This window comes from Camelus ferus, chromosome 9 (genome assembly GCF_009834535.1).
Source record: "Camelus ferus isolate YT-003-E chromosome 9, BCGSAC_Cfer_1.0, whole genome shotgun sequence".
Lineage (NCBI taxonomy): Eukaryota > Metazoa > Chordata > Mammalia > Artiodactyla > Camelidae > Camelus > Camelus ferus.
In genome coordinates this window covers 48527012-48547679 of record NC_045704.1, presented here as the reverse complement: position 1 = coordinate 48547679, position 20668 = coordinate 48527012, and the positions used below count along the sequence as shown (strand labels likewise).

Sequence of the window (20668 nt, the reverse complement as noted above, 5' to 3'; positions counted from 1 at the left end):
GGCTGTATTGGAAAGAGTCATGCCCATTCATTTATATATAATTGGGGGCTGGGACAGAGATTGTGTGACAGGCAGCTTAAAATATTTATTTTCTGGTGTTTTACAGAAAAAAGTTTTTCCCTGAACAAAAGGCTCTAATGACCATCCCCTCCAAACCACTGCCAAAAGGGCTTCTAGATATGCAATACTTTTGTTTCTAGGAACAAAAAGCTATCTGGTAGTATAATTTCTGTCACTATGGGAAGCTTGTAGGAAAGCAATTTTAGAGTAGTTGAGTGCTTGCTTCACCCCAGAGTACACCTGCCTTGCCAGCCCATAACACAGTGTTGTCAGTATTAAAAATCAACCGTACAGGTGGCTTTTAAATCGGATTAGATGTATAATTTTGATGTGTGGAACTTTCTCTGGATTTTCACCACACAGAAGAAGGTTTTTATAGCCATTATCGTCTTATATCCAAGGGAGCAACAGAGATGAACGGAATTAAGGGGATAAGGATTTATGTTGAAACACCTTTCCAACGATTAGCACTTCATCGCTATCTGGCAACCTGATGGGTTCGTTACATCTCCATCCTGGAGAAGAGTCTGTACCTGATCCGCTCTGGGAAGCTTGTCACTCTCCAGCACCTGCTTCCAGCTCAAGCCTTCGAAGTTGGGCGTCTGGATGTTTATGAACGGCACACCCAGATCCTTCTTCCCTTCGTGGTCCTCCTCCTCGCCCTCTCCCGTGTCGCTGCGTTCTTCCAGGGCTCGGAGCTTCTCCAGCCGCTCCCTCTCCGCGCGCTCCCGCTCCAGGCGCTCCCGCTCTGCGCGCTCCCTCTCCCGGTCCTTGCGGCCTCTGCGCCCACCTGAGGGAACCTGGCGCTGGTCAGTTCCATCCCCATCGTGGCCCAAGTCCTCAGCCCCAGCGTGAGGCTGCTGAACTCCTTGCTTCCGGTCCCAGTACATGAGGATGTTCTGGATATCCTTGAAGGTCAACTCATAGGTCTTAAACTTCTGGGCCACTTGCTTCTCAGTGTCCTTTGGGAGGTCCCCTTCACTGTCCTCTTGTTCCTGGGCAAGAGGAAACCCAAGCGTGTTGCTATCTGCCAGTAGGTTCCTCCTCTTCTTGTTCAATTCTTCCTTCTCCACCACTGCCTGCTCCCTAACAGACACTTCTCTTTCTATTGTGTCTGACTTGACTTCTAGTTTGGAAAAAGTATGTGTCTAGAAGGCAAAACACATAAAATATTCTTAAAACAGATCTTTAAGGGAGAGCAAATCACATAAGGAAGGGCAACAGGGCATTTTGTTTTGTAAGAGGGCCTCATTGGATTCCAGGCAACTCTTACATACACTAGGGCTGTGCCTAAGAATCACTGTGGGGGCCTGTCTCCAAATAACCTCCCTGTGGTCCTTCCCTGTCATAGAGCTGGCTGGGGTCTAGCACTGTGCCTTTTTGTAAAAGGTGCAGAGCAAATCTGATGTGCACTGCTGGTTGAGAGCTGCTGTTCCGAAGGGTCAACAGGGAAAGATTAGCAAAAATAATCCTCTCCTGGGGAGAGGCCACAGAGGGTAATGGTCCAATCCCAGCCGCTTGGGCAGTGACATGACAGCTGAGCCTGGTGGCTGATAAACCCGAAGACACGCTTAGGCTGGAGCGCCTCCCCTGACTACTGTCAAGGCTCAGCTCTGGGGTGGACACACTGACTTGGTGGCTCACTAGAGGCACATCTTTACTACTAGCCTATTGAGCAGCATCCAGGGGCCTGCGGGGTCAGTGGAGAGAGCCAGCACTGTGTTCAGACACAACCGGTCTGACTTCATCTTGTTCAGCCTCAGATGGGGTTCCTGTCTCTGAACTTCCAAGGGTGGGCAAGATGTCAAAATGTCAGGCTTATGTGAGGCACAACACAGCACTGTACACTCAGTAAGTGTTGAACAAATGGAGGTTCCTCTCCTTCTACTTTCTGCTTCACTACAAAATCTGGACAGTATTTGGTCCATTTTCTGCAGGAGAAGCATGCCAGCCTGACTGGCTGGCTACAGTGCTGGACAGATCTGGGCCTGACTTTTGCTAAGGAGAGAATGAGGGCTGCTACCTGTCGGCTCGGTATCTGAGGTTTCCTCATGGCCGGCTCCTCCTTTAATAGTCCCTGCTTTGGCTTTTTGATCTTCCGTTTTAGCTCATCTTCCTTTTGCCGCTCAAGCTCCTGTTGTAGCTTCTTTTCATGCATCTCCCTTGCCAGTCTCTCCAGCTCCCTGCATCAGACCAGGCAGACAAAACTGAGTTCAGAGCCCCTCCTGCCCGAGTGCCCACCTGCCTAGGATTGCCTAGTCGGGGGATGTGGGGCAGAGAGCTTTCTTGGGTATAAAAAGAAAGAAAGAACCAGAGAAAGCTTGGTAAGTAGGAAGGAAGGAAGAAGGGTGGGAAGGAGGGATGAGAAAGAAAGAAGGAAAGGAGGAAAGGATGGCTCACATCTATCTCTGAACATCCTTCAGGAAAACCAATTAACTGAAGCTCAACTAAGAGGGATACTCAACTAATGTATGTCTCTATTCCAATCTCCTTTCATAGGAGAGTGAGAGAAGGCCTGGAAATAAGCTTAATGTTAGCACTTTAAAAAAGCATCTTTCAAAGAATGTAATGTTATCAGGGCAGATGAGGCCTGGCTTCCTACATTGTCACGTTTGAGATTCAGACCAGAAGAAGTGGTGTTGTTAATAGCAGCCCTTCAGGAAGATCTTGGGACCATGGTGCTGGAGCTGAAAGCTACATTCCTCTCCTCCTCTCTTTCTTTTCTTTCCTGCTGTGGATTTAGCCATGGATTCTCTGCTGCTAATGGCAGAGAGGGCACCAAGTATAAACAAGAGTGGAGGAGACAGCATTTCTGAAGATACAAAACCCATCTATTGTGACCTCTGGGGACCCCTGGTTGTTCCTGGTTTGCTGTGGCTCTGCCCGCTGAAGCTGATTCATCATAACTTCACTTCCTCTGTGTGTGTGTGTGTGTGTGTGTGTGTGTGTGTGTATGTGTGTGTGAGATACAAACAAGTCACTACTGAGTTTTGAGGATCAGATTTGCATTTTCTAAGTCCACCATGAGATGAATGCCTGAAAGTAATGTCCTGGATGAGAAAGAAAAGTGATTCCTTTGGAATCCCAGAGCTGGGGTTTTCATACCTCTGGAGAATTGGGCATGTTTACAATGGACCATGCAGGAGAAGGTATACTGCATACTGCATACTGTAGAGGACATAAAAGAGCTTTTGGGATCAGTGGAAGGAGTCTGGAGGTGGAGGGAGAGGAAAGAAGAAGGATTAAGTCGTACGCAAGTATCTTGGCTCTGCCCCCTTCCTGTGTTTGGAATCCCAGGGAGGGTAGGCAATAGAACCTCCCTCCATTGCCATTTTGGAAGACCTGAGGGCAGAAAGGACATATGTCCCACTGCCCACCTGTGCCTGAGATAGCCTGAGATAGTGGCCCAAGTCTCCTAGGTGATGTGGAGGGGATCCATTCATTTCCATATGGTCCCCAGGGTTAGGCACAGAAGTGGTTGGAAGCACTGGCTTGGGAGCCTGGGTCTCTGGTGAACTTCCCAGGCTGAGGATCAAGTGAGAGAGGTAGTCAGACCTCAGGGGATACACAGCACCACCAAAGGCCAAGATGGCAGCCAGGGAAGGAGGAGAAATGGCTGAGTTCTGGGGAGAAACCACCCTGCCCATGTTATGAGAGTGGCCCTGGGTCACCAGCTGTGGACACCTGAGCACAGGGGTTAATGAGCCACACCTAGGGGACAGTTGTCAGGGGGAGCCAGCGAGCCAGCAGGAGCCCCAGGACAGCACAGGGGCCAGAAGCCCCTCCCCCATTATATTACATAACCTTCCTCCCAGTCCCAGGTGCCCCTAGAAAGAAGGAAGGAGAGGAGAATGGCGACCCAGAAAGGCTACAGCATCCAGCACCCTGGATGTGCAAAATATGTGTTTCCTCTCTCAGCAAAGTCATCCTTCTGGGTCCCCATGGCCATTGCTGCCCCCAGGGGGATGTCCCCAGTCTCTGGGTCGGGCCACGTGTCTGATGGAAGTTGCTCCTAGTGGAACTGCTTCTGGTCTGGCCAGCCCTTGATTCTGACCTCCTCTTCCTCTCCTGGAGGGCCTGCTGAACTTCTTGATTGAATATGATTTTCTCCTCCTCTGTCAAGGCATCATATTCTTCCTCATCCATGTTTTGAAGACGTTCTTTTTCTCTCTCAAGCGCTTCCTTGCGTTTGTGCTCTGGGTGGAGGAGTAGACAGGAAGGCAGGGAAAAGTCACTCACCAGCTTTGGCTGCAGGGTCCGCCAGCAGTTAAGCTGATAGCCGAAACAGGCTGCGGATGGTCTGTGACTGTGAGAGGTGGCTGATACCACAGCTGGCATTGCTACTGTTTGGTGGGATTTCTTTCACTCATTCAGTTCCAAAACTGGTTTCCATCTGTGTTGGGCTGAATAGAGGCCTCAGAGATGCCCAGGTCCTAACCCCCAGAACCTGTGAATACATTACCTTATGTGGCAGAAAGGACTTTGGAGGTTTGATTACGTTAAGGGCCTTGAGTTGGGAGGATTATCCTGGATTATCTGAATGGGCCCAGTAGAATCACAGAGACCCATATGAGGGAGGCAGGAGGGTCAGTGTCAAAGCAGGCGATGTGACAGTGAAGCAGGGTGAGAGAAGATGTGACAATGGAAGCAGAGGTCAGAGGGCTGCGAGGTGGGGGCCATGGGCCAAGGAATGCAGGAGGCCTCTGGAAGCTGGAAAAGGCAAGGAAAAGGATTCTCCCCTCCAAAGGAACGTAGCTCTGCTAACACCTCAGTTTTAGGACTTCTGACCTCCAGAACTGTAAGATAATAAATCTGTTAAGTCGCCACGTTTGAGGGGATTTGCTACAGTGGCAACAGGAAAGTAATCTACCACCCACTGATTTTACCCATTATGGACACATGCCACCCAAGTGCTGGAGGTGACACAACCATTTGCAGACCACGGGGAATCATCTTCCACACCCTACAGATCCCAGGTCCAGGCCAGAGCAGGACTCTGCCTTCCAGGGACAATGCCACCTCCTCCCTTGGGGGCCAAGATTTGCTAGGTCTGCTTCTGACTAAATTGGGAACTTAAGCTAACACTACTTTGTGTGTGTGTGTGTGTGTGTGTGTGTGTGTGTGTGTGTGTGTGTGTGTGCTATGTATTTTTCAATCACTGAAATTTTTTTCCAGACCACTAGTGTAATGACATAAAAAACAAAAGGTTCAGAGCTACAAAGACCTTACTAATCTGCTATATAAATCTACAAGAGTTTTGAAATCTCTAAGCCTCATTTTCCTCATCTGTAAAGTGGGGACAATAACCTTCATAGGGTTATTGTGAAGATTAAATGACCCAAAGTGTCATTTAAAGACATTTAAAGTTCACAACATTATAAACAGGCTATACTTCAATAAAAAGAAAAAGAAAAAAAAGACATTTAAAGTGTACACAATGTCTGCTGCAGTGCCTAGTACACAGGAGGCTAAAAGGTAGAAATTGTTTCGTAAAGTTATCAGCACCTCTAGTCTTACAAGAAATTCCCAGTAGGCTTCAACAAAACCAACAAGCTAATCAGTCATCTGAGTCTGGATGGGACTTGTGATATGGTCCCCTCAGGAGGCTGTAGTTACAGAGAAGATGAAGGGATGCAGTGTGATGTCAGGGAAAGAGGAAGGTGCCTGCTGTCAGAAGAGCTGGGTCCATCCTTCCTTCTATTAATCTCTCAACAGGTTACTTGTGTCTCAGTTTCCACACATGCAAAGTAGAAATAAGAACTCCCAGCCACCTTCCACAGCAGAAGTGGGGCACCAATGAGACGGTAAATGTAATAGTTTCATGTAAGCCCAACGGGTTATCATGGCAGAGAAGCATTTAAAAAAGCCTAAAGCTCTGTTTAAAGGAAAGACCTATGGGGGCTTGGGAAGGACAGCCCCGGAGGGTAGGGGCCTTGCCTTCTTGCTCCTTTTTGGCTTTCTCCTGGGCCTTCATGGCTGTGAAGTCCTGGGCCATGTTGAGCACGTAAATGTGCTCCCGGTTGCCGATGGCCTTCAGCAGGCAGAGGAGAGTGGTAGCCGCGTTCCGAGCAAAGAGCGTATCGAGACTGTCAAACACCACTCCTCGGTAGCAGTCACTCAGCTGAAACCAGAGAGCGAAGATGGTTAAAGTGGCCACAAGATCATGTGTTCTCTACGGAGAAAGTTGCTGGCTCTCTTGTTGGTGCTTTTGCTGCTGCGCAGTTGGTTCTGCAGACCTACTGGGCCCAGACGAAAATCCCATTCAGCTGTCCTTCTGCCTGCTAAATTCAAGGTGCTGTTATTAAGTAAAAGAGAAAAATAAAAACATTTTTGCAGTCATGAAAGATCTTTATGATACATATTTGTAAAGGATTTTTTCTGTCTCTGTAGAAATTTAAAAAAACTACATGTTAAGCATATCAAAAACATGTTTTTAAAGCAATTAACATCACTCTAAACTTCTAACTTTTCATGGCTCCATGTTATAATTTTTAACACACCACTGTAGGGCTGTGCCATGACTCTGTGTTTGTGTGTTTAATGTGTTACCTTCTGCTCACTGGTCCTTCAAGGTGAGTGGCTTCAGGCAGCAGACTGAGCCAGGGTCATGGTCTGACAACTGCCATCCAAAGGACAAGTAAATGACTGTTGTGGATGAGGAAACCCATCGCTTCTCTCTAAGGGCCCTGGGTCTGAGCTGCTCTGGGTGGGCGATGGCTCAGAATCTCAGCACACAGCATGAAGATGGCCTGTGAGCCCTACAGCTCTGTGCAGGTGGGTGGACGCACCTGTATGCGCTTGGCCAGGATCTGAGTGAATAGTTCCTCAGGGAGCACGCAGCTCACCAACCCGGTATCACCTCCAATGCTGCCGCTGACACTGAGCCGGCGCTGTGTGGGCCCCGAGAGGAGAGGGCTGGAGGAAATCTATCAAGAGGGAGAAGAGTCAGGAGTTAGAATCCAGCTTGGTGTTCCAACAACTCCTACAATTACAAACCATGTGACCTTAGGAGAATCATCTAATCTCCCTGGGTCTCATTTCCTCATCTGTAAAATGGGGATTGCATTATAAAATGGAAGATTCCTATCTCACTTAAGCAATGACTGTATGCTCTAGAAGGAACACGGTGGAAAGTGCTTTGTAAACATACTGAACAGCAAACATGTGTTAATTCAGTCTACAAATATTTATTGAGCACCTCCAGTACCAGGGATACAACCACAAACAAGGCTGGTGATATTGCTGTCCACATGGCCCTTGCATTCAAATGGGGAGACAGAAAAGGAGCACAAGAATATACAAATCAATAACATAATTTCAGATAATGATGAGTCCAAGGGAGAAAATAATCTGGTAAGGAAATAAAGAGCAATGACAGAGTTGGACAGTGGCTACAAGAGACGAGATCCTTAGAGAAGAATCTTTCTGAGAGGGAACAGCAGGCTCTGTCATCACAAGTGCACTTGTGGGTATGTGGAAAGCACACAAGAGCCCAGTGCAACTGCAGAGGAGTGAACAATGGGGAAGATGCTCAGGCTGAAAGTCAAAGACATAGTTGGGCCACAATATGCAGAGCTTGTAGGCTGGTAAGCAATCTGAATTTTATTCCAAGTATCATGGGAAGTTGTTGGCATGTTTTAGGCAGACAAATGATCTGCTTTTTATTTTTAAAAGACCGCTCTACTTGCTGCAGGAGGTGACGAGAATGGAAGTAGGAAGGTTAGTTATACTTCTCTGTGATCAAGGCAGATAACAGTGGCAGGGACGAGGACAGACATGGTGGAAGTGGGGAAAAGTGGCTGATGCAGGATATATTTTGGAAGTAGAGCCAATAGGATTTGGGATGGGATGTGAAAGAAAGAGAGGCATCAAGAATGACTCCTTGAAGAGGGTGTGGAGAAAAGGGAACCCTCCTACACTGTTAGTGGGAATGCAGTTTGATGCAGCCATTGTGAAAAACAGTATGGAGATTCCTCAGAAGACTAAAAACAAACTTACCATATGACCCAGCAATCCCACTCCTGGGCATATATCCAGAATGAACCCTACTTCAAAAAGACACCTGCACCCCAATGTTCATAGCAGCACTATTTACAACAGCCAAGACATGGAAACAACCTAAATGTCCACTGACACATGATTGGATAAAGAAGCTGTTGTATATTTATACAATGGAATACTACTCAGCCATAAAAAATAATAAAATAATGAATTTGCAGCAACATGGATGGCCCTGGAGAATGTCATTCTAAGTGAAATAAGCCAGAAAGAGAAAGAAAATCACCATATGATATCACTCACATAATCTAAAAAAAATCTAAAATCTAAAAAAACAAAGACAAATGAACTTATATATAAAACAGAAACAGACTTACAAACATAGAATACAGACTTGTGGTTGCCAGAGGGGAGAGGTGGAAAGGGATAAACTGAGAGTTCAAGATTTGCAGATATTGACTGGTATATATAAAATAGACAAACAAGTTTATACTGTATAGCACAGGGAAATATATTCAATATCTTGTAGTAGTTTATGGTGAAAAAATATGAAAATGAATATATGTATATTCATGTATGACTGAAGCATTATGCTGTACACCAGAAAATGACACAACATTGTAAACTGACTATACCTCAATAAAAAAAAAAAATAAAAAAAAAAGAATGACTGAGCAAGTTGGAAAATGGTGAAGTTATAAAGACAGGAAAGACTAAGAGAAGAACAATTTTATTGACTTAATTTGTTTTGTTTTTCTTTTTTTGGAGGGGGAAGCAAGTATCAATTTTTGGACATATAAATTTTGAGACGTCTCTAAGCCATTCAATAGAGATATTTAATGTGAGTTTGGATATATGAACCTGAGCTTGGGGAGAAATTAGTGCTGGAGATAGAAATTTAAGAGTCCTAGGTATGCTGAAAATATTTAAGTATTTAAGTAATGAACTGGATGAGATCGTCTATAAAGAAAAGGTCATCTACTCAGAAAAACTAGGAATCTGGAGGAGATGGAGAAGCTGCAGGAGTGGAGGGAGTCACTAATGAGTTAGATGGACAAGTAGAAGAGTATGGAGTTCTGAAAGCCCAGGGAAGACAGTGCTTCCAGGAGGAGGGGGTCATCAGCTGCCAAAGAGGTCCCTTGAGGGGGGTGACAGAAAATTGGCCACTGGATTGGGCAAGATGAATGTTAATGATCTTGAGAAGAGTAGCCAGTGGAGTGGTGAGAACAAAGGCACATTGGAATAGGTAGAAGAGAGGATGGTGAGGACGAGGAGTTCTTTGGAGGAATAGCTGTGGAGAGGAGCTGAGAGATGATACCTGTAGGGGAAACCTGGGGTCATGGGAAAGTATTTTCATAGATGGGAGGTAACACAGCATGCATAGATGATGATAGGAAGGACTCAGCAAACAGATGGGGAAAAACAAATGAGAGAATGGGGACGACTGCAGGAATTTAGCCTGTGAGTAAGAGAGAATGGGTGGGGTCCAGTGTACTTGCACAGGGATCAGCTTTGGATGAGAGTGGGGCAAGTACTCAGGTGCAGGGAAGGCACAGCACTGGGTTAGAAAGAAGTCTGGCTAGTAGATTTGGTGGTAGAGAGGTGGTTGTCTTCTGGTTGTTGCTGCACCCTCCATGAAGCCAGAAGAGAGACCATCACCTGAGAATGAGGAAGAGGAAGGTGTCTTAGAGGCTTGGAGAGTGATGACAGCAATAAATGTCTTAAAGAGATAGATGGCAAATTTACTAGGTCAGACCAACAAGGCCACTTGAAATTTGTGGTCTTAAATTTAAATTAAGACCATTCAGGAGGGATGGGGATTTTCTCCAGCTATGTTCAGCTGCCCTACATGGAGGAAGTGGAGAATTGGGTTCACCAAGGCTGAAGTTCTGCTTGGAGAGCGCAATGAAGGGGAAGGGGCCAGGGAGCAAGTGGGGATGGAAGAATCCAAACTGAGTATGAAAGGAAATGAAGGGGTTTGGTACACAGTGAAGATGTGGATTGGAGGTTTCAGTGGGACCAATTACTTACCAGAATAAGTCATCTGGAAAGTTAGAAGATGGTTGTCAGAAAGTAGGATGTGTGATTTAGAGATCTTGCAGTTTATGGGAAATGATTAATGAGGTCTAGAATATGACCACGGTAGTGAGTAGCCAAGGAGGCCACGGAACTGAGAAGCCAGGGTGTTGGATTAATTATCATTCAAAAGATCAGGACTTCTTACTGGTGCTTTCCTGGAACAAGGTGATTTATAAATAAATGCCCTTATATTACAGGTAATATCTTCATTACATGACATATTACACATTTCTTCCCATTTGCAACATGATTAAATTTTTGGTCATTAGAGAGTTCATGCTTTAGGAGAGCTTCACGAAAACCAAACAGCCATTTTGGGTAAAGCAAGGTAACAGGTAAAACGAGGTGGCAGTTGTCCAACCGTTTGACTCCTGTCACTCTGGAGCAATGCAGGAAGCCACATATGGGGGTGAGTAGCATCTGTGAGCTCTGATTTCTACTATGATCTTGAGCAGGTTTTTAAGTTCCCTATTTAGTGAAGGGGGATTGGAGTCAGAATTGGGAATTTCTGTTGCCTCTGATATATTCTAAAAACCCTGACTTTACTGTCCAGATGGGTAGAAACAAACCAAAGAAAATCATTTCTCAAGACACTGTATTTAATAAAACTATATGGCTTTCAGTTCCTCCATAAACATCTATGTAAATAACATCATATTAAATCTTGGATAAGAAGATTAAAAGGATGATTATTGCAAAAGAAATTGAGCCAATGGTTTCAGTTTTCAAGATGTTAGAAGAACATGCAACTGAAGTGAAGATCGTGTGAAAAAATCTGGCACAAATTCTACCTCATGGATGCCCCATATAACCATCATACTTCCTTTTACACAAAGACCTTGACCTCCACTGCATCCACCTACCCTATCCAATGCTCTAACATCCACTTGCCCCACCAACCCTCCATTCACCTGCTGCATCCAACTCATGCGAGCCTCCTCTCTGACAAGGAACTTCACCTCTGCTCCATTTACCTCAGCAAACTTCTCTGAAATGTCCATCTCTCCTATCCCCCCTACGGCACACAGACTGAAACAAGACTCATAGACCCTTTCACTTTTCCTGTTTCTCTTCATTCTATTGTCCTTCTTTTAATTCCTTCTCCACCTAGGCTGGACTTCCCATACTGATGCTACTCTCAACTCCCTTGCTCCTTGTTCTGAGTACACCCCGACCCCTGCAATGATGACAATGTCTCTCTCTGCCTCTGAATAAGGGCTTCCAGGGGCAGAATAGAGATTAGAGAAATCTTACAACTGTGAAGTTATGGCTTCACATCTTGGCCAGGCCATCAGCATTCTCAGCCATCTTTTCTTTTATCCATCATCAGTTTCTGGTTCTATTCCTCACAGTGGACACATCAGTGCTTGGCGACTCTCCTCAAGCAAGCTCTGTAACCCAACTTCCTCAACACTGCCTACAAAGACCAGACATCCTGCATACATCTTAGAGCCATTCAGCAAAACCTTCTCCAAACTCTGTTCTCCACTCTGCTTCCCCTACATGTAGCTGTATCTGTTTTTACCTTTTTGACTCTAGAGGAAGATGGCTCCCATTTCCTGCAACTGTGCTTAATCCTGTCCTCCCTGTTTCCTCCTGGAATCTCATTCTCTCTCTCACCTTGTACTTCTCCAGGAGTTTCTGTCTTTAGAGACCTGTTTGTGCCTCCATGTCCTTTCAGAGAAAGAACTCTCTTGACCTTGGGTTTGCTCCTCTAATGATTACCTGATCTTTTTTCCCCTTTCTTTCCGTTATCTTAGAACCCAACACTCATTTCACTCTGCTTTCCCACTGACAACTCATCACCCACCTGTCTCTCACAGTGCCACCTACTGTCAGGCTCAGCACCTGCTATTCTGCCGAGATTGTTCTTGAAGTCCCTCAGCATGAGGCTCAAACTCTGAATTCTTTATTACATTCCAAGACTCCACTGCAGCCCTCCTACAACTTACATTCATGGAAAGAAGTTGTGCTGACTTGGTTGCAGGATGCCAGGAAGGAGGAGGAGGAGGAGAAAAAGGAGGAGGAAGGGGAAGGAACCTAACCCTCCTTCTGGGGAGCCCTGATTTATACCTGTGGTGTTTCAGATGAGTGCTGGTGATGCTGCTTCTGAGACCCAGAGCCGTGGCTCTCTGTCTTGCTTTTGGTGATCAGCACGCTCCCACGTACTGTCTTGGCAGGTTTAATTTCGGGAGTTACCAGAGTGGATTCTGAAGTTAACTTGCCCAGGGTCTCACTGCTCAGTCGGATTTGGCCCATGGCATTTTGGCTCAAAGCAGCAGCCTCCTGGGCTACATGGAAAGAATAGGTCTATATTAAAAGTCACCTTAGGACGATTAGGAAGTAAAGGTGAAGATGGCACGCTGAAACCTAGTGTGATTCTTTTGAGGAATACAAAGCTGTCTCCATCTACAGCTGGCTGAGCAGGGCTGGGGGAAGGGGCTCCACCCACTGAGGATAGATGATAATGACCATGGGTGAGTGCAGAGCCTGGCCTGGAGTCCCGGGCTCTTCACTGCCCATCTTCCCAGTGGATCCCACATTAGTCTGCCTCACTTTCTCCTCCAGCCCTGAGGGCAATCATTTCTGAAACCACTGGTGTACTACAGCCCTGCCTGCCCTGGAAACCTAACACCCGAACTTTTGTGTTTCTAGGCAGCAGTGATACCAGTTGGTCAGGCATTCTCTGCTGCCATAGCAGAGCCGCTCAGAGGTACAGACAGGCCAAGTAATAGCAGTGTGCCTGCTGGCAAACATGGCTTCAAGATTAATTTCTTAGTTTCATCCGTGCCCTCTATTCCAATCAGATCACCACCCCTAAGCACTCCCACCCACTGAAAAGCTCCCTTTCAGAATCAGCAAATTGATGTAATTATTTAAAAGGATTTCCATGAGAGCTGTCCCAAAAAACTCTTGCTAGAGTGCCTTTCGCCTTTGTGATAAGCTCCTGCCCCTCCAAGCCCCCCAGTGACAATGGCAAGTCCTGTCTCCCTGAATTATGCCTTCAGCTTGACATTACTTTCTCAGGGATCCCAAATTCATGATTGGTCAAAGGACATTAACATAGCTCCAAAGACCTCTGTGAAATGTAGTTTATTTGAAAGAAAAAGAAACACAAAATCTAAGAGAACAGAGGAACAGAATTATGATGCAGCTTGGGGTTCCCCCTAAAGGGTAACAGAATATGCCACCCCAAAATATGGCTATAGGAGTTCAAGATACACCACCTCAAACTGCTGCTCTGGCACATTGATTATTTTGAGCTGCAGGCACTTGAAAAACAGCAAATGCAGGGAACGGCTTTCTCTGAACCCTCCTTATCTGGCTCAAGATGGAGCCTTCAAAAGCACCTCAATTGTGACAAATCCCTTCCTTGGGAATTCCATTAACCAGGAAGACTGACTCTTATCACAGGAAAGACTAGAAGCCAACACCACACTCAGACAAACTTTATCACAATCATACCTCCCCATCCATTTTCTTAAGGGTCCCTCCATCTTTCCTAAAAACCATTACCCTCCCCTAAGAAGACTACACCCGCCTCCCTTTTCCCTGTTACGATGGTATTTAATTCTGAATTCTAAAGCCATCCATTTTTTTCCCTGAGTATCTCTCCTGTATATGTGAAGTAAACATGTCAATAAACTTGTTTTTCTCTTGTTAATCTGTCTTTTATTACAAGGCTCTCAGCCAAGAACTCAGAAGAAGAGAGAGAAAATTATTTTTCTCCCTTATACTGAGGCGAGAAGCCCCATAAAAAGACCGGCAGGAACCCCAAGCAGGGCCACTACTCTTGTGCGGGCACCATCCGGTTCCCTGGCCCAGAGGCTCTATCTCACTTTTTGCCTCTGAAACTGCTTATTGCCCTCTAAAATTCTATTGGTTCCCTGAGCTCACTTCTGATTGGTTATTTCCTTCACTCCTGATTGGTTATTTCTCTCACTCCTGACTGGTCCATTCCCCTCACTCCTGATTGGTTATTTCTCTCACTCCTGATTGGTCTATTTCTATAAAGCTTGTTCCTGGTTGGTCAAGTTCTGTTATACTCTATTTGCATATGATGTTGCAAAGTGTAAAACCGGCAGCCTATAAAAGCCTGTGTAAACCTACAGATAGCGTCTAGAGCTTAAAGTGTTAACTTGTCTGGGCCTGCTGGCATAAGAAACCTGAGTTCTCCAACTCTCAGAGTGCTGCTTGGTCTCTCGCCCGGATCCAGGTTGCTGTCACAAGTGAGCTGTAACACATTTTTCTGCAACAATACCACTAAAGAGCTATTTCTCTTATCTTCCCAGCAAAGAGTCTTCCATTTCCCTAAGCATCCCATGCAGAGGTATTGAGGGAAGGGGACACCCTGAAAGCCCCAGCCAGTTTTATCAACCTACTGTCTCAGGCCTCAGCACCTGTTCAGCAGGCATGGTATGCTATCAGGAATGATATCATACTATTCTGAATATTTATATAAAAACGATTCTGCTCTGAGCAGGTATGCTGCTTTATATTCAATAGATTTTCCCATTGCACAACATTGTAGGTCCTTAGAGGACTCGAGGGAGCCAAGATTCCTAACCTCTGGTAGGTAAGGCTTCACTACTATAGGGTTTAAAACTCAGTTAATGTTTCTCTCCAGCAACTTTCTCTTCCTCCCCTATTCCCTACCTTGGTAAATGATATAACTCTCTTCCTGGTTTCTGTGACTGGACATCTTGATGTGACCACTTTGAATGACTCCCCTTCCTTCAATTCCCTGCCACGCAGGTGGCTATCAGGTCAGCTGGCCCAGCCCCGCTCATCTTCAACTTCACTATTGCTTCCTTTATAAGACATTACAAGAGCTAGTTTCCTACTGTGGCTTTCTGACCATTTCTCCCATAGGATGAAAACTGACCAACTCCTTTTTTTCTTCAAAATAAAATCCAAATTCCTAATCTTGGCATCCAGGTCAACTACGATTGGCCTCAAACTGCCTTCTCACCTCTAATTTACTATCAGCTTCCCATCTTTCTTGGTCTGGAATGTCCTTATCTTCATGTTTACCTATCAACATTCTCCTGCTCCTTCAAAGCCAGTTCCATGAAAACAACCCCAAATTATGCTTATTGGAACCCAACCACAGCCGAGCTGTTGGGGAGAAGCTCACTGGGGAAACAGAGAAGACAGGCATGAACAGGGCGGTAAGGGCTACTTAGCACCAAAGGTCAGGGGAAACGGCTCTCACCAGACTCCTCTTCCTTCATGGACTGTTCTATGGCGGCCCTGATGCAGAGCTCACGGGCCCGGATCCCCTCAATGTTGTTGCTGTCAGAGATGGCTTCCAGCACAATGGAGTCGATGTTCAAGCAGGCTGCACTGTAGTACTTGGCCAAGCTGACTGCGGTGGCTGACTTTCCTACAAAAGAGGTCAGGGGGTTGAATTTCATGGCTCTCATTTGCTCAGTGTCTCAGACCTAAGAAGCTTCTAGAACAGAGGCTCCTGTAAAGTGATCTTTCCAAGTGTTCTGCCTCTAAGTCTCTCGTGTGGTCAGAGGTGGCAGCAGAAAAAAGAGGGAAGACCTGAGCCAGGAGTCAGGACTGTGGATTCTGGTCCTAATTCTACCACTGATGTGCCATGTGCTGTGGCAACCCACATTCTCTCTGGATTTTCTCCTCAGTTTAAAAAGTGACTTGATCAGATGATTAAAAAAATCTTGGAGCTCTTACTGTCTCTAATTCTAAGGAGAAGACAATTTAAAGAATAACTTGTACCGATTTTTTTCTCATTCCCAAATAACTATTCATTAAAAAAAAGAAAGTGTAGAAATAACAGAAGAAAAGGAAAAAAAATCCATACTTTGTTCATCCAGAGAGATTACAGATAGCATATGGCTGCTAAGTATGCATATGTAACTATTTTATTTGTATTTCTTATAAAAAAGAAATGGTTTATGTGGTAGGCTGTAGAATGGCCCCAAAGATGTCCACAGCCCAAACCCTGGAACCTGTGAATATGTTACCTTATATGGTAAAGGGATATTGTAGGGGTGATTAAATTAAGGATCTTGCTGTGGGAGATTATCCTGGATTATCTGGGTGGGCCCAACGTAACCACAAGGTCCTTACGAGAGAGCAGCTGGATGGTTGGAGTAAGACAGGTGATGTGATGACAAAAGGAAAGAGAAGGGGACCAGAAGATGTTATGATGCTAGTTTTGAAGATGGAGGAAGGGGCCATGGGCCAAGGAATGCAGGTAATGTTTCTAGAAACTAGAAAAGGCAACGAAATGGATTCTCCCCTATAGTTTCCAGAAAGAATGCAGCCTGTGGACCTATTTTAGACTTCTGAGCTCCAGCACTGTAACAAAGTAAGTCTGCATTGTTTTAAGCCACTAAATTTGTGGTTATTTGTTATAGTAGCAATAGAAAATTAATATAGATTGCAAATTGTAAGTATGGCATTTTTTCCTTACTTAAAACAGTATATCATAAACATTTTTCTGTTCATGCTATATACTTCTATGGCACTGTTTTTTTTTTTTATAGTGATAGTATACATTCAAAATTTACCATGTTAACTTTTCTTAGGTTTATAGTTAAGTTGCTAAGTATACTCACAGTGTTGTGCAACTATTATCACTGTCCATCTCCAGCAGTTTTACATCTTCTCAAATGGAAACTCTGTACCCATTAAACAATAACCTCTCCTTCCTTCCTTTCCTTACCCTCTGGAAACCACCATTCTACTTCCTGTCTCTATGAATATGACTACTCTAGGTACCTTATATAAATGGAATCATACAGTAATTATTCTTTTATGTCTTCCTTATTTTACTTAGCATAATGTCTTCAAGGTTCACCTGTGGTGTAGCATGTGTGAGAATTCCTTTCATTTTTATGAGTGAATAATATTCCATTGCACCACATTTAGTTTATCCACTCATAGCCTTCTGGCTAATGTGAATAATGCTGCTATGAACATGGAGGTACAAGACACTGTTTTTTTTTTTTAAATCTTTTTTTTAATTAAAGTATAGTCAGTTTAAAATATTGTGTCAATTTCTAGTGTACAGCACAATGCTTCAGTCATACATGAACATATATGTATTTGTTTTCATATTTTTTCACCATAAGCTATTACAAGATATTGAATATAGTTCCTTGTGCTATACAGTATAAACTTGTTTATCTATTTTTATATATACCAGTCAGTATCTGCAAATCTCCAACTCCCAAGTTATCCCCTCCCACCCCTTCCCCCCTGGTAACCATAAGTTTGTTTTCTATGTCTGTGAGTCTGTTACAAGACACTGTTTTTAACGGTGATGTAATTCACCACATGACCATACTATGGGTTAATTAACTAGACCCCTCCATAACGAATGAATAGATTTTTAGTATGGTAAACAATGTTGCAGTGAACAATCATGTAGCTCATCTTTGTCCACATGATTAAGTATCTTCTTAAGATAAATTTTTAGAAGTAATATTGACAGATCAAAGGTTTTTGCACATATTTTTCCTCCTCTCTTTTTGAGTAACTTAATGCCTTGGGTTTTTCTTTAATACTTTAATGTTATTAAATTATTGAAAGAATACCAGCTCCAACAATTTGAAGATGTACTAATTAAAAATGAGATGTCCTCACTCTTTCTCTAACCCCGTATCTCAAAAGTTGAAAGTTTAACAACTTGAAGATAATCCTTTGGTATATAAATTTAAAAGAAAAGAGCCTTTTATGCCCTCAAAAATTACATGTCCAAACTTTACCATAAACCCAAAAGGTGTGTGCCCTGAGGGTGGTGCATACCTGATAAGGGCGTCCCATGGACGATGATGGCAATACCCTTCCGGTTCTTGGCCAGGCGGGCTTCTGCAGAAATGTCAATGCCCAGGTGGCGAGCGATGGCCTTGCTCACTGGGTTGTTTTCTACTTCTCCAACCTCTTCCGCAGAGTGGCTTTCAATGCTTTGAATCTTTTCAGCTGAAAATTAAAAATACATGTGCGCATGTGTGCATGTGCATGCATGTTGACACACCCAGAATTCACATGGGTCCTGATGGAAATGGGGACGACTTTTTCTTATCAAACTTTGTTGCTTTAAGATGACAAACATAATCTGTTGGAGATATTGCCACAGTCCTCACTCCCCTGTAGTGTATGAGAGTGCCCCCTTTTGGCTAATTCTTTGTGCACAGTTACTAGGATTGAAAATACAGATACTTTTTGACTCTTAATTCCATTTTGGGGAACCTCTCCTGCTGAAAAATAATACTGGAAACTAGCTGAATTTGCAACACCAAGGGAAATGGCTAAATAAATGATGGCATCATATTCACATCATAGCATTAACACATAATAGTGCTAGAAGGATGCATTTTATGGAAAGGCACTGAACAGCCTTCCTGCGTCTGCTTAGAGAGAACTGGTACCAAAACGTTAAAATGCTTGGTTACTTTGAAACATGATTTTTTCCAGGCTTTCCTCATCTTCCTCTTCATCTGGGTAAGTCTTGGACTCGACCACTGGGATGTGTCGCTCTTCCAGGTTGGATGTGACAGAGATCCCTTGGCTAAGTGAGGTCCTCTTCGTGCTGGCAGAGGTTCCCTGTTCTGACGAGGGCCCATCGTCCTCTTCTGCCAGAGAGTAAAGGATGAAAACACACAGGAAGAGTTCGGAGGGGGACCAAGGAGATGGGGCAGAAAAGGAAAGAGAGACAAAGAGAAGAATCGCTGAACTGGTTCCCATCACCCTAGACTATCTCACCCAAAGAAATAAGAACTGCAGTCAGCCTGCTGCAGTGTGTTGCTACATTTTAACATTAAAAAAAAAAATCAAAATGATACATTTGCTCCAGAAAATTTAGGAAATTCAAAAGAGCAAAAATTGATAAAATTTAGCTTCAGAAAGAGCTACTGATAGACAAAGAAATGGTAACAGAGGAATTGCAGTTTAATTTTATGATACCAGTGTCAGAGAGCTGCAACCTCTCAGATTTTTAATTTTTCAAAACTGAAGCTGGCATCATGCTGTACATACCAGTTTGTAGGCTGCTTTCCCCCTCAATCTATCATGAACATTTCTCCATGTGATTGTTAAGCACATCTACTACTTTATCTGCTCCGCACCCTCCTCCTTGCCCCTATTCCACAGACTTTCAGTGAGTATGTCAGGCTGTCACTGTACAAGGTGACCCTGCTCTACCCTGGGGCCAAGACATCCTCTTTGTTTAACTTTAGATTTGAGTTGCAGAGGCTGCAGCTCTCCTGGGAATGGCAGTGACATGACTTGGAGCTGCTCGCCTTCCCTGGTTGTTGTCTGGAAGCAGAGGAGGACAGGGTACTCGATGAGAGCAGAGAGAGCAGATACTCAGAGATGTGCTGCTGAGAAGCAGAGTGAGCGCCTCCCTGGGCTCCCACTGACCCTCAGGTCCTGGCTCTAGACCACCTTTTGACGGGCCAGATGGAAAACTGAGCCCATGACCATAGCATGTAGGACAGGGATGAGAACGACAGGGCCCTTACTAAGTCCTCTTGTGGCTCTCTGCCTCGGCTGCCAGGCACTCCTGAGTGTAAAGGTCTGTCCCCCAACCCCCTTCCTGACTGTGAGCTCTCAGAGGCACAGGCTGGTTTCACTGATCTTCCTTCCAGCATTGCAGATCAGTGCTCAGAATATAATGGGTGCATGTTATGGGCTTAATTGGTTCCTATAATTCATTTGTTGAAATCTTAGCTACCCCCACACCCCACCTCCCCACCCCAGTATGCTAGAATGTGACTATTTGAAGTAGGGCCTTTAAAGAGGCAATTAAGTTAAAATGAGGTCATATGAGTGTCCCGATCCATCCATAATCCAGTATGACTGGTGTTCTTAAAAGAGGAGATTAGGACATAGGCACACACAGAGGGAAGTCCTTGTTAACACACAGGGGGAAGAGAGCCATCCACAAGCCAAGGAGTGAGGCTCAAAAGAAAACAGCCCCAACCAACACCTTGATCTTGGACTTCTAGCCTCCAGAATTATGAGAAAATGAGTTTCCTTTGTTTAAGTCCCCCAGTCTGTGGTATTTGCGATGGCCGTTTTAGTGAACTAATATGCTCAATGACTATGGGTGGAGAGGCAGCCTTCTTCTCTCATCTCCTTTTAGGGAAAAGTAGTGTTCTCTGGTTAGCTCCTATCTACTTGAGATACAACAACACAAGCACAAGGGCAAGAAAATGGACTTCATTCACTCATTCACTCTTATAGCATGTTTATCAGGCCACTGTGATGGATCAGGTGCTGGTCCATGCCCTGGGTTTACATCGGGGATCCATGATCACTGCCTTTATGGGGGCTTCTTGCCTAGGGAGAGGCAGGTATAAATAAAGGACATGTGACAACTGTCACACAGAAGAAGAGAGCAAGTAAGAACAGGGAGGGTGCATTTCCAGGATGAGGGCACAGAGAGGCAGGGAGGAGAAGCATGAGTCCTGACAAGCCACACGGTCCCACAGGTTAGATCCTGGAGCCTTAATGCTCAAGTGCACCCAAGGGAGTCCCTGGGTGGGTAATGGATAAC

General features: G+C 44.7%; 1 protein-coding gene across 1 annotated transcript in view; it reads right to left on the bottom strand.

The window, feature by feature from the left end:
- The window catches only part of HYDIN (HYDIN axonemal central pair apparatus protein), a 373932-nt gene that overhangs the window by 68178 nt on the left and 285086 nt on the right, over positions 1-20668 (bottom strand). The window contains exons 40-48 of the mRNA XM_032486698.1: positions 18564-18743; positions 17917-18090; positions 15353-15523; positions 12211-12428; positions 6849-6986; positions 5998-6181; positions 4115-4256; positions 2084-2243; positions 594-1208 (exon numbers count right to left, since the gene is read on the bottom strand). Coding sequence (XP_032342589.1) covers positions 594-1208; positions 2084-2243; positions 4115-4256; positions 5998-6181; positions 6849-6986; positions 12211-12428; positions 15353-15523; positions 17917-18090; positions 18564-18743 — 1982 coding nt within the window. The remainder of the gene's footprint in view (positions 1-593; positions 1209-2083; positions 2244-4114; positions 4257-5997; positions 6182-6848; positions 6987-12210; positions 12429-15352; positions 15524-17916; positions 18091-18563; positions 18744-20668) is intronic.